At 46.7% G+C, this 16,253-nt stretch overlaps 1 protein-coding gene across 5 annotated transcripts in view; it reads left to right on the top strand.

Moving 5' to 3' along the window:
- Positions 1–16,253, top strand: part of GALNT10 (polypeptide N-acetylgalactosaminyltransferase 10) — a 243,882-nt gene that overhangs the window by 208,733 nt on the left and 18,896 nt on the right. For 4 of the 5 annotated variants that reach the window (XM_081303994.1, XM_081303995.1, XM_081303998.1 and 1 more), the window contains one exon: positions 10,619–10,726. The exons of the other annotated variant lie outside the window; for it this stretch is intronic. In XM_081303994.1, the coding sequence (XP_081160120.1) occupies positions 10,619–10,726 (108 nt within the window). The remainder of the gene's footprint in view (positions 1–10,618; positions 10,727–16,253) is intronic. 5 annotated transcript variants of the gene reach the window in all.

Genomic DNA, 16,253 nt, shown 5'->3' with positions numbered 1-16,253 from the left:
CTCTTGGATGTTTTTCTCGTGATTTTTTACCAGCCTTTCTGAGTTGGCTAGACCCTTTTCAAGATGATATATTTTGTCTTCATTATCTGACGTTCTGGCTTCTACTTGCTCCACTCTGTTAGTGATACTCTCAATTGAGTTTTTAATTTGGTTTATCGTTTCCTTCATTTCTAGAATTATTGTTTGATTATTTTTTATAATCTCTATCTCCTGATAAAGATGCTTAACTTCTTCTTTTATCTGTTTATGTAATTCATTCTCAATGTGTTCTTTTGCTGCTTGAATTTGCTGTCTTCTATCCTCTTTAAGGTTCCATTCCATCTGTCTAAAGTGTTCCTTGAGTTCTTTATATGACCATTTTTCTGATGACTCTAGGTCCTCCTGAATATTTAGGCTGTCCTGCATTGTTTGTACTCCTTTTCTTCCTTGCTTTTTCAAGTTTCTCATGTTACTTCTTGTTCTGTTTGACTGCTGAGTTACTGTTTACTCCTACAAATTTATTTGATGCTTGGGAGGAAAGGTATTAGAAGGGAAGGGAAGAAGTCACTAAAGAGAATGAGAGTAAGCAGGTAGAATTCAAGGAAGAGGGAATAAGAAAATTGAAAAGAAATGAAAAGACAAAAGAAGAAAAAATAGGAAATAAAAAAAGAAAAAATTTTTAAAAAATAATAATAAAAAAATTAAAATTAAAATTAGAAGAAAAAAATTAAAAAAAAATTGTAAAAAAAATTTAAAAAACAACAAGAAAGAAAAATGAAAATGAAAGAAAAAACCCAAATCAAAAAAAAAAAAAGAGAGAAAAAAAAAAACTAATAAATGCAGTCTTAGAGTTTGATTAACTTCTCTTCCGGTAGGTGGCGCTGTGCCTACCAGGCCAAGTTTCTCCTGTCAATACGCGGGGAACCAATCGCTGTGCAGCAGCTCCTCCTCCCAGACTGGGCGAGTCTCCAATCCTGAGTGCCTAGGGCCTCCTCTTGTGTCTAGTCACTTCCCACTTTTCCTCTAGCCAGGCCCCTCTCACGGGTGCCGCTCACCACAATACTGGCTACACGCCAGGTCTGCTGCTCCCGGGAGCCCTGTTTTCATGAACGACTGGGCACATTCTCCCTGTTTGCCATTCCCTCAGACCCTAAGTTTGTAGAGCTTGGGGCTGAGAATCCTCAGCGAATTTTACTTGCCCTCTGGTAGCCACACCTCCAGTAGCTGGTGCAAGAGACCTCAGCTGTCAGCACTCGTGGGAGCGGTAGCCGGGAGTTCCGCGCCACGGGTCCCTTGGTCTGGCTATCGTGCTCACGGGAGAGCTGGGAGGGGCCCTTACGGGGAGCTGGGAGGGGCCCTTAAGGTTTCCCCGATGTGTGGAGAGGAAAGGCTAGGGAATTACACACCTGTAGCCGCAGGTTTCAATGAAGTTATCTCCTCCGCCACAGTCTGGTGACGTCAGTTCTCTGCCATGGTGGTATCTCTTGCAAATGGTGACAGTTCATTTCCCTTTGCCGAGTGACCAATGCAACGGGTGGGTCCTTACTGTCTCTCCCAAGCCCCGTTTCAAACCTGTGGCCACTACCTATGAAGGCTCGGTAGGCATTTACCTCCGTAGGAACAGAAGGGCCGACCAGTTGTTTCAGCCGGATGGATTAGTGCTGAGTCACAGCTGTTTGTCTGCAGGAAGCAGGCGAATGGGAGCTTGAATTCAGCCGATCCGGGCTCAGTGTGTGTTCTGAGAGGCCCAGACTGTTTGCCCCAGATGCACGTCAGTTCAGCATTGCCTAGTGATCCTGAGCAAACAGAATTTATATTGTTTATGACTCCCTATGCCCGCACAGCTGAAGAGGTCAGAGACTTGATCTCTCTGCGCCCGCCGCCATGTTGGAATCCGATCCAAATTTTTAAAAATGAAAGAAATAGAACGTCAGCCTCGGTAGTCTCCCACATCCTCTTAGGGACTATGCCGATATTGGTCCCCACATCTGCATGCACCCAGCATGGCTCAGAATACCCTGTTTTTACCCAACCCCAAGACCTTCCTTTCCTCCCTGCTAGACTCTGCGCTCCCCCTCCCCTTCCCACTGGCATGGCTCCCATCCTCAGAAGCTCCCCTGGCAATACTTTCATTCTCTATCCTCTCCAGTTTATAGGTGAGCAAACTGAGACTTGGGTGAAATCACTTCCAAAAAGGTCTTGTCCCTAGTGACCATCAGGGGTAAGAAGGCTGGAGAGAACAGCTGTCCCTGTCCACCTGATGATGTGCTTCTGTAACACTGCGTGTGTTCATAATAAATACGTATCACTTCCATGATGAGGAAAAAAGTCAGGAAGTTAAGCAACTAAGAAGGAAAACGTTTGGTTTCTCAGCCCTCCTCACCCACCCTCCTCACATACATTCCAACGCGTGGTTTGAGCCATTTGCAATCTCGGGGATGCGATTCCCCTAAGTCAGGCCATATCAGGGGTGTGGCAGAGAAGACTCCAGGGAAGGCCTAGGCCCTGCTAAGTGTACCCAGGCAAGATTGCTATAGGGGACAGGGTGCCCCACTGTCCTTGGAGAGATGGAGATGGATCCAGGTCGTGGAGCAGGAATGAGAGGGAAGGAAGCCACCTGAGAGTTAAAGGCGAGGAGAGGACATAAGTCAGGAAGGTCACTGAAGCTTGTTCTAAAGGGCAAACTATAGAGGCCTGAAGCCTCAGGGTAAGTGAGGGTTTGCTTGGCTTAACACTGATAAAGTCACCAAAAAGGTAGCCCATTCCTAGACTGTCTCCAACAGATCCAAAATGAAAATAGTCACTAAAACTGTCTCAGAATTTTCTCCCATAAAACTCAACAGCATTAGCCATGAGGTTTAGAGGTACGTGCCTGGAATCCCAGCAACTTGAGAGGCTGAGGCAGAAGTTTGAGGCCAGCCTGGGCAACTTAGCAAGACCCTGTCTCAAAATAAAAAATAAAAGGGACTAAGGTTGTAGGTCAGTGGTAGAGAGCCCCTGGGTTTAATTTCCAGTATGGGGTGGGGGGCAAAAGCCTCAGTGGTGTCAAGAGGATCCAGTGAAATAGAGTGGCAATACACACCCCGGAAGCTGGTCAAGTGTGATATTGCAACCTGGTGCTCAGAGGGGTTAGGTGACTGGACCAGAGCTTCCCAGCCAGAAGGTGGCAGTGCCAGGGCTAAATTCCAGGTGTCCTGGCTCTAAGCCCAGGACACATCTCCTTCCACCTGGTGGGAGGGATAGAGAGAGGCAGCTGTTACAGGCAGGGCTCAGCGGTCAGGACCAGCTCTGAGGAGCCCTTAAGCTGCTGCGCAGGAGGGAGAGATGACTTCCAAAGGCAGCCCACGTGGAAGAGAGCAACCTGGGCCACCTCCTTAGCACCCATATGGCAATGCACTTCCCTGTCCTTGTCACCATCCTCTTCCAGCGTTCTGCATCTCCAGCCAGCTGCGGCATCACTGCCAGGACCCTAGTGCCCCCTCCTTTCCTCCCTGGGGTGTGAGCATGCTGAAAACACTGCGGTGTGCACATTTCTGGCCAGGGCCACTTACACCCGTCTTTCCAGGATCTGTCTTCTGGGAACGGGGATGGCATTCTGCTCCGACTCCCAGCAAGCCTTTTGAAATTCAATGAGTGTCCATCTCTCCCCCTGCTCCTCCAAGGGAAATGGCTCAAAGGCCCACGGATCCTCTTCCCTGCAGAACTCCCGAACCACACACGGGGCTCAACATGCTAGGGCTCTTCAAGGCTAAAAATGGTAATAATAATTTCTTCAAAGTGCATTTCAAGAACTAAATGAGATAATATGTTTAATTGGTCTGGAGCTGGACAAAAAGGAAGCACGTGACAAATGGTGGATGTGTGGTCATGACTCTTGTTAGGTAACGAGGCAGAACAGGGAGGAATCAAGTCCATGGGCCTGGGTTCTAGTGCAGCCACGAATAGCCGGTTGCTTGAGAAAATGACGTGACCTCTTCTTTTGTAAAATGCGGACTGAATAGTAGTGCGCTTGTGAGCATGGTATTATAAATACACTGTAGGCTTAGCTCAGAGCCTAGAACATAACAAATGATCAATGAATGGTAGCTGTCAGTGTCCGCATCATTGCAGTTTTTTTGTGATCGCACTGGTGGCAGGAAGACAGGAGTGGAAAGAGCTTTGAGGCTGGCAAGACAAAGGTGGAGGCTCTGGCTCCAGGCCCAGCTCTGGAACAGACTCTCAGGAAGACCTTCGCCTGAGCTTTATGTCCTCATCTACAAAGGGACACTAGTAATCCCAAATTCACAGGACAGTTAAGAGGTGTCACGTGAACTGTCAGAAACACTCAACCTGAGGAAGACTGCCACTACTCCAGGATGCAGTGATGCTCAAGTGTGGTTCCTGGACAAGCAGCATTAGCAGCACCTGGGAACCTGCAGGCATTGGTGTGTGTGACCAGGCTGTACCCAGGCTGCTGAGGCAGATGCTAGGGTGGGGCCTGGCCATCTGTGTTTTAATGAGCCCTTCAGGTTCTTCTGATGCTCACCCAAGCTGCAAAGAATAGGTAGGGTCTGTACAGAGCAGATGCTCAGGCTTGGATATGGAATGACAGTGGAAATGGGCAGGTTGGTGGGCAGGTTGGCCAACAGGTTCCAGCACTTTCTGCCAGCTTTCAAGGTTCTACATCATTGGGTCCACCCTGGGCAGCTGGTTTCTGTTCCATTTCTTCCAATGGAGTTTTAAAGCAAGCTGATTGATGACCGGGGTCATATGACTGGATGAAAGAGTTAGCTGATGTTTGCACTGGGCGGAGATGTTGATGGGAAGAAAAGCAGATGTGCACCCAGGTCAGAGAATTGAGCAGCGTGCAGCTGATTCTCAGCAGCATCCTCACGTGGGGCCCTGGGATGCAGAGAGGGTAGGAGGAACAGGAACTGGGCAGAAGTCAAGGGTGCTGCTGTGTTCTGCAAGCAATGCAAGTGCTGCTACAGGTCCACGTTGGGTTAGGAGCCACCGTGGGCATTAAATGGGAGGGCACAGGCTCCCTGGAGATCTCAGATCTTCCTGGTTCTGGGAAACCCACCAGATTTCATTCCGGGTTCTGTGCTAAGGAAGCCTGGAGCAGGTACTTGATTTCAGAGGGCCTCATTTTACTCCTATGTAGAAGGGTGTGGTGGCACCTCCTTGCTGGGCTGCTGTGAGATGCCGCGTTTCCAAACAGGAGCCAAAACCTAATGTAAGGCAAACACCCCATTCGTTGAGGCTGGTTAACCATAAACAGAGAGAATGTTAAAATATTCCTTCCTTTTTTTTTTCAGTACTGGGAATTGAACCCAAGAGCACTTTACCACAGAGCTACATCCCCAGCCCTTTTTATTTTATATTTTGAGACAGTGTCAGGCTGACCTTGAATTTGCAATCCTCCTGCCTCGGCTTTCCAAGTTACTGGCATTACAGGCATGTGTCACAGTGTCTGGCAAAATAGTCAAAGATTTAATTATTAATTTATATCTGAATTTATATCTGAAAACCATATTCTGTAAAAATAATATATAATTTAGAAGTTAATTAAAATTGGTTTTAAAACTAAAATAAAACTGTTCTTTTCTACTGTTTTCTTTTTTCCCAACAGTATCTAGTAACCATTATAAATATCCAAAACTAGCATGGATGAGGTGTCATTTGATGCCAGTGAGACTTCTTGGAAACAACATCTTCTTGTTCATAATGAATACATTTAAAATAATATGAGTTTCTTTTCTGGGGGAATTGTGTGGTGTGCCCTCAGCACCCACACCAGCTGCCGTGTGTCCAAGTGACTCCATGTAGACAGCACACGGGGTCCTCTGACTTCTTCCACATGCCTCAATTCAGCCCACTACCCACTACCACCTTAGGAGGTAGCAGGCATGGTCCTTTTCCCATTTTATGGATGAGGAAACTGAGGCTTTCACACATACAAAATTTGCTTAAGAGCTTGGATTGGATTAAACCTCAGTGCTGTCAACTCCAGAGCTGAGCTCATAACCACCACCCTAGGTGCCTCCAAAGCACACAGCTAATGCCAAATAATTGGTGGCAATTATTATCATATTATTTTCTCCAAGTGCAACTGATTAGGGCTGGAACTCCACAGGGGTCCTCAGATGAGATGCCAACTGCTACAGACCTGGCTGGCTGCCGGTCTTCTCCCTGTCGTGCGCTAGCAGGGGCTGTGCCATTCCTGGTCAGTTTCCAGGCAGCCATTTCCTGACAGGTTCACCCAGCCCCTGCTTGCCGCATTCCCCTCTGTGGGACGCCCCCTCACGCCCCCTCTCGGGTCCCTTTGTGATCTCCTGAAGCACATCACCACCCGTCTCTTTCCTCCTTGGTTTAGGAGATAAGAGCGAGTAATTGTCTTTTATAGACACTGCAATGAAGCCTGTCATCACACAAAAGAAGTTTGCTAATAAAATAAATCACAGCAGCAATGGAAATGAATGGGGAGCAGCTTTTACAATTAGATTTGTACTTGTCTAGTGGCATGGTCCTTCTGTGAGAAGACGGCTCCTCCTCCCAGGAAGTAAAAGGGTCAGGGTGGGACAACAGGACTCCAGAGGGGGAGGGAGGTGGGAAGGAGCTGGGAGGGGGATGCTGGCTGGCACCAGGCAAAACATGCCACAAGAAGAGAGGCTGCAAAAATGTCACCTCTGTGGCCTGCATTTGTTCCCATCTCAAACTTGATGGGTTCTATGCCAGTTGGAACCTGGCAGCAGCCCATACTACAGCTCCCTTCTCTCTGCCACCAGCTGGACCGCCTGCCAGCGGATGAAAGGACAATGCCTTGGATGGCCAGACCCCAAATGGCACCCGGTGACTTTGGCCCACCCACCTGGCCCCATCAGGCCCTGTTATTTCCAGAGTTTGCCACCAAGTCAGCTGGGAAACTGGACCAGGGGAGAGGAAACCCAGTGGTGTTGGACGGAAGGGCAACACTGCATGAGTTCAAGATGGTGGTGTTCCTCCTGCTATAAGTAGAAATGACTCACGATCATCTGGATTGCTGGGGCCCAAGCTTTAAGCTCAGTGCCTTGTGTGAGTTGTCTCTAGGCACTGAACTACAGCCCCAGGTCCCCGGTCCTTGAATTTTTTAAGTAAAGGGGAAAAAAATGTTTCCTCCTACGTTGTCCACAGCCTTGGAAATGACTGTCCACACCCAGGGGGGGAGTGAGGCCCCCAGGCTGAATGACTTACCCAAGGTCCATGGCTGGCCTGGGAGCATTAGGACCTGAGCGTGGGTGGGGCTGCAGTGTGTGCTCACTGTGGCCACTCCTCGGTTGTCTGGGTCTCCAATGGCCATTGCTTTGCCATGAAGGAAGGGAGGGGCCTGGGGATTCACAGAGTGACCTAGACCCTGGGCAGATCTGCAAGGCCTGGGCCCTGGGACCAGCTGCCCGCTCCCCACCCCAAGGCAGGTGGCCACACCACCCTGCCTCTGTCATTCATCTCCCTGGAAAGAGAGGCCCCCTCCCCAGCCAGTCTCAGGACCCTCTCTCTCCAGTGGGAGAGTTGAGAGTTGTTTGTCACAAGAGGAGGTGACCCAGTGATGACTGTGACAGTGACATGTTTTCTGGCTTCCCGCTTCACCCAAGACAAAATCCAGTCAGGATCCAGCCGGAAAGAGATGGAAATGGGACCTTGTATCCAAGAAAGAGCAAAACCTGCTTCAGGCCCAAGACACAGGGCATTTCCTCGGGATTCGAAAGCATCCATGACAAAAAGACTCACCCTTCTCTCTGGTCAGCTCCTTGTCCCCAAGGGTGGCATCAGTGTTCACTCATCTGCTCCTCTGTGAACTCTGCAGGGACAGGATACGTGGCTGGTATGGGCAGAGCACTGTGCTAGACACTGGGGATCTGATGGCGAAGATGTCACATGAGCCCCCTGCCCACACTGACCTGAGGCTAGGGGTTTGCAGAGAGGCTGGTAAGGACTCTCACATCAAAGTGACAAAGCCATCTTAAACTGGTAGTAGCCAGGAAGAAGGCTGGGGACTGTCTTCATCATGACTAGACCCAGGTCTCCAACAGGTGTCCGTCTCCCTCTCCACCCTCCCTCTGTGTCAGCTAGATCCCAGGCAGGTCCCCCTTCACTGTGTGGGGGCAGAGATGGCCACTGGCAGCTTCAGCACAGGGTCCCCTTTGTCCTCCATCCCAGAAAAAAAAAAAAAAAAAAAAAACATGGTTCTCTCAGATGAAGCACCCATAAAGTGCACTATCACTGCTGGATATAGTGACACACACCTGAGATCCCAGCCACCTGGGAGGCTAAGGCAAGTTTGAGGCCAGCCTTACCAACCTAGAGGCCCTCAGCAACTTAGTGAGACCCTGTCTCAAAATACAAAATAAAAAGGGGCTGGGGATGTGGCTCAGGGTTATGCACCCCTGGGTTCCATCCCCACATTGCTCTGCCTTACGCCTACTTCAGAGCCCACAAGGCTGAGCGCTGCAGCTGGCCCCCTGGTCCTAGGGCCCCAGGCAGAGCAGCCGAGGGGACAGTCCCCAGAACAAAGAAGGTGTGCAGGATAGGGAAAAACGACACATGCCAATTACAGGGGGATCAGATCTGAGGGGCCACTATGTGGATAATTAAGATTGCACCCCCAATAAAAAACAACAGAGGCCAAGTGCAGGCACTGTGTGTGCCCATAAAGGATGATGCCCACATCAGGCAGAGGGAGAAGTCTATGGCATGAGCCAGGCTGTCAGAGGGAGGAGTGTGGTGGGCAAGAAATGGGTGGAGTGAGAGAGGGTGGAGGCTGCATGGACAGCAAACGCCACCATGTTGACATCTGTGTATGAGATACTGTGGGTGGCCTGCGCTGGAGTGCTCCCAAAGGACTCAGGGTGGGGAAGCAGATTTAGATGAACAACTGTCTGTCTCTCTAGAGGGCCTTTACATTGAGTCTGCCCCAGTGCATTGTGTCCTGAGCAAGGGAGCCATGGCATCAACCCAGCACCGGAAGCCAGGACTCCCCCTGGGCTCCATGCATCTGTGGAACCTGAGAACATGTTGGATGCCTGAAACCTTTAGGCAGATCAAGGTCACCCTGGTTCCTCAGGAACCTCCAGGCTGATGGTCAGTGTGGTCAGGGCCAAGGGATCCAGAAGTCTTGGCAAAGAGGCTTTGAAAATGGATCACCCGTTGGTACAAAAACTCCCCTGCCAGACACAGCTGGAGACGCAGCCTCGTTAGCTAATGCAAGCTTAATATGGAGCCAAGGAAGTGAACGCCAGCCCACTCAACTGCCCAGGAGACAGTCAAAAATCGAGTCCCCCCTCCTGCTCCGCCGGCTCTACCACCAAGAGGCAGAAGGCAGCCCAGCAGCAACCCGGCAGTCTCCACCAGACAAAGGGACACTTCCACATCAATCTCTTTGTACAAGGGAAGAGTTATTGTTATGGGATCCTGGCACCTGATCAATATCTCCGGCTTTGAAAATAAACTTCTTGGCTTGGCCTTGACATTAATCTACCATCAGGATCCCATTATCTTGAAGCCAATGTTCTGTTCTATTGACTTGCTCAATTTTTTTTTCCTCCCCCAAGATCAGAATGTAATTGCGTCCCTCCAGGCAGCACCTTCGACTAATGCTGCCCCACGAAGACCCCTCTGTATGGGGCTGGGTACATCTGAGCTGGGGATGGAGACAGCAGGAAGTAGCAGAAAGCCCCTTATATGTGAACCACTGGCAGAACAGCCCCGCTAAGTCCCAGAGTCATCGGGACACAGGCCCAACCCCCAATGCCCCCTCAAGCAGTTCAAGCTTTAAAAGAGGCTCTTTTGCACGGAATTGGGGTTGTGGATGTCTCCACGTCTGCCCAGATCCAGCCGGTCTCACCATGGCCACAGCCTCCCCTCCCAAAGGCCATGAAGGCCTCAAATCTAGACGACTGTCACCAGAGCCTCTGAAGCCTTCACCACCGCAGGCCTGCACCCTCCGTGGCCTTCTCTACCCCACAGTCACCACCTTGCTTTGCCGTTCAATAGCACACATCGTCATAAGAAACTGTCCCTGTGTTGCCTGCCTGTTGCCACCAGACAACATTACCCTAGACATGCATCTTAACATACAGAACCATTACTGTCTCCTAGTTGCTTTGGGTCTGGAGTTTGGAAGTGGCCTTGCTGGATAGTTCTGGCTCAGGTCTACCATGAGGTTGTAGTCAGGAAATAAGCCAGGGTCACCTGCAGGCTTCACTAGGACTGGAACATCCACTTCTAAGATGGCACACTGGCGTGACTGGCACTTGGGCCTGGTTGGTGGGAGACTCAGCTGTCCCTACATGGACCTCTTTCCCCCACCCCATGCCAAGATTGAACCCAGAGCCGCACACATGCTAGGAAAACGCTCTACCACTGCCCCAAAGAGATGTATCTCTTAGCTCCTCCGAGCCTCAGTTTCTGCATCTGTAAAATGGCCCCCTGCCCAGTATCTAAGCCGTCGGCTGTCTTTACTACTGTTGCTATGACTGTGTTTGCCACGTCACTCCCTCTGTGATGGGGCTGTGGCAGACCCTCGGGCTAATGCTGTCTTTGAACACACTGATAAGTGCTAGCCTTTGAAGGGACAGTGAATTGAGGCAGAAGCATGATCTTTTTTCTCCCTCTCACCCTGCAGGTGTGGATGTGTGGGGGCCGCATGGAGGACATCCCCTGCTCCAGGGTGGGACATATCTATAGGAAGTATGTACCCTACAAGGTCCCTGCTGGAGTCAGCCTGGCCCGGGTAAGATGGTGGCTTTCCTGGGGGTGGGAGTTGCAGGGGTAGGTTTAGGTTGACCAACAGCCCTGAGGCACCTTAGTGCCCCAGGCTGAGTGATCACTAGGACTGAGGCTGTGCCCCCCCATTCTCCAGGCAGAGTTCCATTTTTTTTTATTGGTTGTCCACAACATTACAAAGCTCTTGACATATCATATTTCATACATTAGATTGAAGTGGGTTATGAACCCCCAATTTTACCCCAATTGCAGATTGCAGAATCACGTCGGTTACACATCCACAATTTTACATAATGCCCTATTAGTAACTGTTGTATTCTGCTACCTTTCCTATCCCCTACTATCACCCCTCCCCTCCCCTCCCTTCTTCTCTCTCTACCCCATCTACTATAATTCATTTCTCTCCTTGTTTATTTTCCCATTCCCCTCACAACCTCTTATATGTAATTTTGTATAGCAATGAGGGTCTCCCTTCATTTCCATGCAATTTCCCTTTTCTCTCCCTTTCCCTCCCATCTCATGTCTCTGTTTAATGCTAATCTTTTCTTCCTGCTCTTCCTCCCTGCTCTGTTCATAGTTGCTCTCATTATATCAAAGAAGACATTTGGTATTTGTTTTTTAGGGATTGGCTAGCTTCACTAAGCATAATCTGCTCTAGTGCCATCCATTTCCCTGCAAATTCCATGATTTTGTCATTTTTAGTGCTGTGTAATATTCCATGGTGTATAAATGCCACATTTTTTTTTATCCATTCATCTATTGAAGGGCATCTGGGTTGGTTCCACAGTCTAGCTATTGTGAATTGTGCTGCTATGAACATCGATGTGGCAGTATCCCTGTAGCATGCTCTTTTAAGGTCTTCAGGGAATAGTCCGAGAAGGGCAATAGCAGGGTCAAATGGTGGTTCCATTCCCAGCTTTCCCAGGAATCTCCATACTGCTTTCCAAATTGGCCGCACCCATTTGCAGTCCCACCAGCAATGTACAAGTGTACCCTTTTCTCCACATCCTTGCCAGCACTTGTTGTTGTTTGACTTCATAGTGGCTGCCAATCTTACTGGAGTGAGATGGTATCTTAGGGTGGTTTTGATTTGCATTTCTCTGACTGCTAGAGATGGAGAGCATTTTTTCATGTACTTGTTGACTGATTGTATATCCTCCTCTGAGAAGTGTCTGTTCAGGTCTTTGGCTCATTTGTTGATTGGGTTATTTGTTATCTTATTGTCTAATTTTTTGAGTTCTTTGTATACTCTGGATATTAGGGCTCTATCTGAAGTGTGAGGAGTAAAAATTTGTTCCCAGGATGTAGGCTCCCTATTTACCTCTCTTATTGTTTCTCTTGCTGAGAAAAAAACTTTTTAGTTTAAGTAAGTCCCATTTGTTGATTCTTGTTATTAATTCTTGTGCTGTGGGTGTCCTATTAAGGAATTTGGAGCCCGACCCCACAATATGTAGATCTGAGCCAACTTTTTCTTCTATCAGACGCAGAGTCTCTGATTTGATATCAAGCTCCTTGATCCATTTTGAGTTAACTTTTGTGCATGGCGAGAGAAAGGGATTCAGTTTCATTTTGTTGCATATGGATTTCCAGTTTTCCCAACACCATTTGTTGAAGATGCTATCCTTCCTCCATTGCATGCTTTTAGCCCCTTTATCAAATATAAGGTAGTTGTAACTTTGTGGATTAGTCTCTATGTCCTCAATTCTAAACCATTGGTCCACCCGCCTGTTTTGGTACCAGTACCATGCTGTTTTTGTCACTATTGCTCTGTAATATAGTTTGAAATCTGGTATCGCTATACCGCCTGATTCACACTTCCTGCTTAGAATTGCTTTTGCTATTCTGGGTCTTTTATTTTTCCATATGAATTTCATGATTGCTTTATCTATTTCTACAAGAAATGCCGTTGGGATTTTGATTGGTATTGCATTAAACCTATAGAGAACTTTTGGTAATATCGCCATTTTGATAATTTTAGTTCTGCCTATCCATGAACAGGGTATATTTTTCCATCTTCTAAGATCTTCTTCTACTTCTCTCTTTAGGGTTATGTAGTTTTCATTGTATAAATCTTTCACCTCTTTTGTTAGGTTGATTCCCAAGTATTTTTTTTTTTTGAGGATATTGTGAATGGAGTGTTTTTCCTCATTTACGTTTCAGAAGTTTTGTCGGTGATATACAGAAATGCCTTTGATTTATGCGTGTTGATTTTATATCCTGCCACTTTGCTGAATTCATTTATTAGTTCTAGTAGTTTCTTTGTAGACCCTTTTGGGTCTTCTAGGTATAGAATCATGTCATCCGCAAATAGTGATAATTCAAGTTCTTCTTTTCCTATTTTTATGCCTTTAATTTCTTTTGTCTGTCTAATTGCTCTGGCTAGTATTTCAAGGACTAAATTAAATAGAAGTGGTGGTAGAGGGCATCCCTGTCTTGTTCCAGATTTTAGAGGGAATGCCTTCAATTTTTCTCCATTCAGAATGATGCTAGCCTGAGGCTTAGCATAGATAGCTTTTACAATGTCAAGGTAAGTTCCTGTTATCCCTAGTTTTTCTAATGTTTTGAGCATAAAGGGATGCTGTACTTTGTCGAATGCTTTCTCTGCGTCTATCGAGGTGATCACATGGTTCTTATCTTTAAGTCTATTGATGTGGTGAATAACATTTATTGATTTCCGTATATTGAACCATCCTTGCATCCCAGGGATGAATCCTACTTGATCATGGTGCACAATTTTTTTGATGTGTTTTTGTATTCGATTCGCCAGAATTTTATTGAGGATTTTTGCATCTAGGTTCATTAGAGATATTGGTCTGTAGTTTTCTTTCTTTGAGGTGTCTTTGTCTGGTTTCGGAATCAGGGTGATGTTGGCCTCATAGAATGAATTTGGAAGAGCTCCCTCTTTTTCTATTTCCTGAAATAACTTGAAAAGTATTGGTATTAATTCTTCTTTAAAGGTTTTGTAAAACTCCGCTGTATACCCATCCGGTCCTGGGCTTTTCTTGGTTGGTAGTCTTTTGATGGCTTCTTCAATTTCATCCATTGATATTGGTCTGTTCAAATTGTGTGTATCCTCCTGACTCAGTCTGGGCAAATCATATGACTTAAGAAATTTATCGATGTCTTCACTATCTTCTATTTTATTGGAATATAGGTTTTCAAAATAATTTCTAATTGTCTTCTGTATTTCTGTAGCATCTGTTGTGATATTGCCTTTTTCATCCCGTATGTTAGTAATTTGAGTTCTCTCCTTCTCTTCTTTAGCATGGCTAAAGGTCTGTCGATCTTATTCCTTTTTTGAAGAACCAACTTTTAGTTTTGTTAATTTTTTCAATAGTTTCTTTTGTTTCAATTTCATTGGTTTCCGCTCTGATTTTAATTATTTCTTGCCTTCTGCTACATTTGCTGTTGGTTTGCTCTTCCTTTTCTAGGGCTTTGAGATGAAGTGTGAGCCAGAGTTCCATTTAAAAGAACTTACTTAAAGCCCTGCTCACCCACTTAAAGACTGTGTGACGTCAGGCGGATTGCTTAACTCCTCTGAACCTATGTTTCCCTCTTTGTTGAAAGGGAGCTAATTCCTTTTAACTTTCAGCCTTGTCAGGAAAATTAAGGAGATGATACAGTGTCCCAAAGTGTGACACATAAAATTATCTTAGGTGGTAGGCATAGGAACATTTTTATTTTCATGTGTTTAAGTTGATGTGGATTAAAAATTAATGTGTATTGTGGTAGCAAACTTGTGACTTCACAAATATTAGGGATAAAACGGAAAGTGTGAAGTTAGATCACAGGTGATTTAAAGAAACATGATAAATACTAATACAGTTGGTATGCTGCAGTTCTGGGAAACCTAAGACAGAGTTTAAAGACCCCATTGTGGAGGGGGGGCTAACAGGTAGCTTTCTCTTCTTCCCCCTCTTCCCAGTCCCATTGCCAAAAACTATGTGCCAGGCTATTTCACTGTCCTAAAACGGTTTGTATCAATCGTTGCTTGAATTAAATTGGCCACAGGCTGCAAATGGAAATGCTTGACAGACTGGGGGGAGAGGGGAGGAGCGGTATTAAATGTCTTGGGCAAAGGACAAATCAAGGCGACCACAAAAGAGAAACGACTAGGAGGGACGGTCTCCGGAATGCAAACCGCGGGAGGTTTGGGGGTGAGCCTCCAGTGGAGCCCCAAAGCCAAGAGACCCGTGTGAACCCGTCCAGCTTCACCCAACGCCGCCTCCTTCCGGCCAGGCTGCAACCTCCTTCCTCCTCCCTGTCACCCAGAGTCCTTGTCCAGTGACTTGTAAGGAAAACAGAGGCTCAAAGGACTCATCAGTGGCTGGGAGCTGAGCTCTGGACGCGCTTTGGGGCTGGCGTGGAGGGAAAGGAGAGCCGGCAGTGCCCTCTAGTGCTAGAAGTTTCTAACCACAGCCTCCCGAGCCTTCAGCGCTTTCCACTGCCGCATTCGGTGCTAGGGCCCTGGGTTATAAATCCAGCCCTGGGAGGCACAAATGGCTTCATGGAAGCCTTCCCTAAGGATGCCAGCTGCGCCAATCCCTGAGCAGGACCAACCCCAAAGCATCCTTTTCCTATCCAGAACTGTCTTTTAAAAGGCCCCATGAGAAAGATACTACCATCTCCTTCTCATTGAACCACAAATGAATGCAATGTGTAGTAGCTAGTTGCAGTAACACTTTCTTTTATTAAGGAAAAAAAAACAAAAACTTCCTTCAAACCAGTCATCTTGCAAAGCATCTTCTTCCAAACCTCCATTCTACCTGGTTTTTAATCTCCACTTTAGAGATGAAAAAAGTGAAACACTAATTCGAGCAAGAATTCAAACCTGTTTAAGTCTGACAGGTGCCTGGCACATAGTGATGGTTCCTAAAACTGTGACTGCTACTGTTGGTGTCAATGTTAGTGCCAGGATCAATAGCAACAGTTAAGGCTAAAGCTATATCTCAATGTCTTATCTGAGTTCTGGGTTTAGGCATTTTAACTTCTTTTTTTAATTAATTTTTTTATTTATATATGACAGCAGAATGCATTACAATTCATATTACACATAAAGAGCAGAAATTTTTCATATCTCTGGTTGTATACAAAGTATACTCACACCAATTCGTGTCTTCATACATGTACTTTGGATAATGATGTCCTTCACATTCCACCATCATTCATAACCCCATGCCCCTCCCTTCCCCTCCCACCTCTCTGCCCTATCTAGAGTTCGTCTATTCCCTTACTCCTTCTCCCTACCCCATTATGAATCAGCCTCCTTAAAACAGAGAAAACATTCAGCATTTGGTTTTTTGGGATTGGCTTACTTCACTTATCTCCTCTAACTCCATCCATTTATCTCCATGATTTTATTCTCTTTTATTGCTGTGTAATATTCCATTGTGTATATATGCCACATTTTTTTATCCATTCATCTATTGAAGGGCATCAAGGTTGATTCCACAGTTTAGCTATTGTGAATGTTTTTAAGTCCTTTGGATATAGACCGAGGAGAGGGATAGCTGATTCAAATGGCAGTTCCATTC

This window comes from Spermophilus citellus, assembly GCF_964194105.1.
Source record: "Spermophilus citellus genome assembly, chromosome: 1".
Classification (NCBI taxonomy): Eukaryota; Metazoa; Chordata; class Mammalia; order Rodentia; family Sciuridae; genus Spermophilus; species Spermophilus citellus.
Note: the sequence above shows the minus strand (reverse complement) of the source record. Positions and strands in the feature narration are given on the sequence as shown.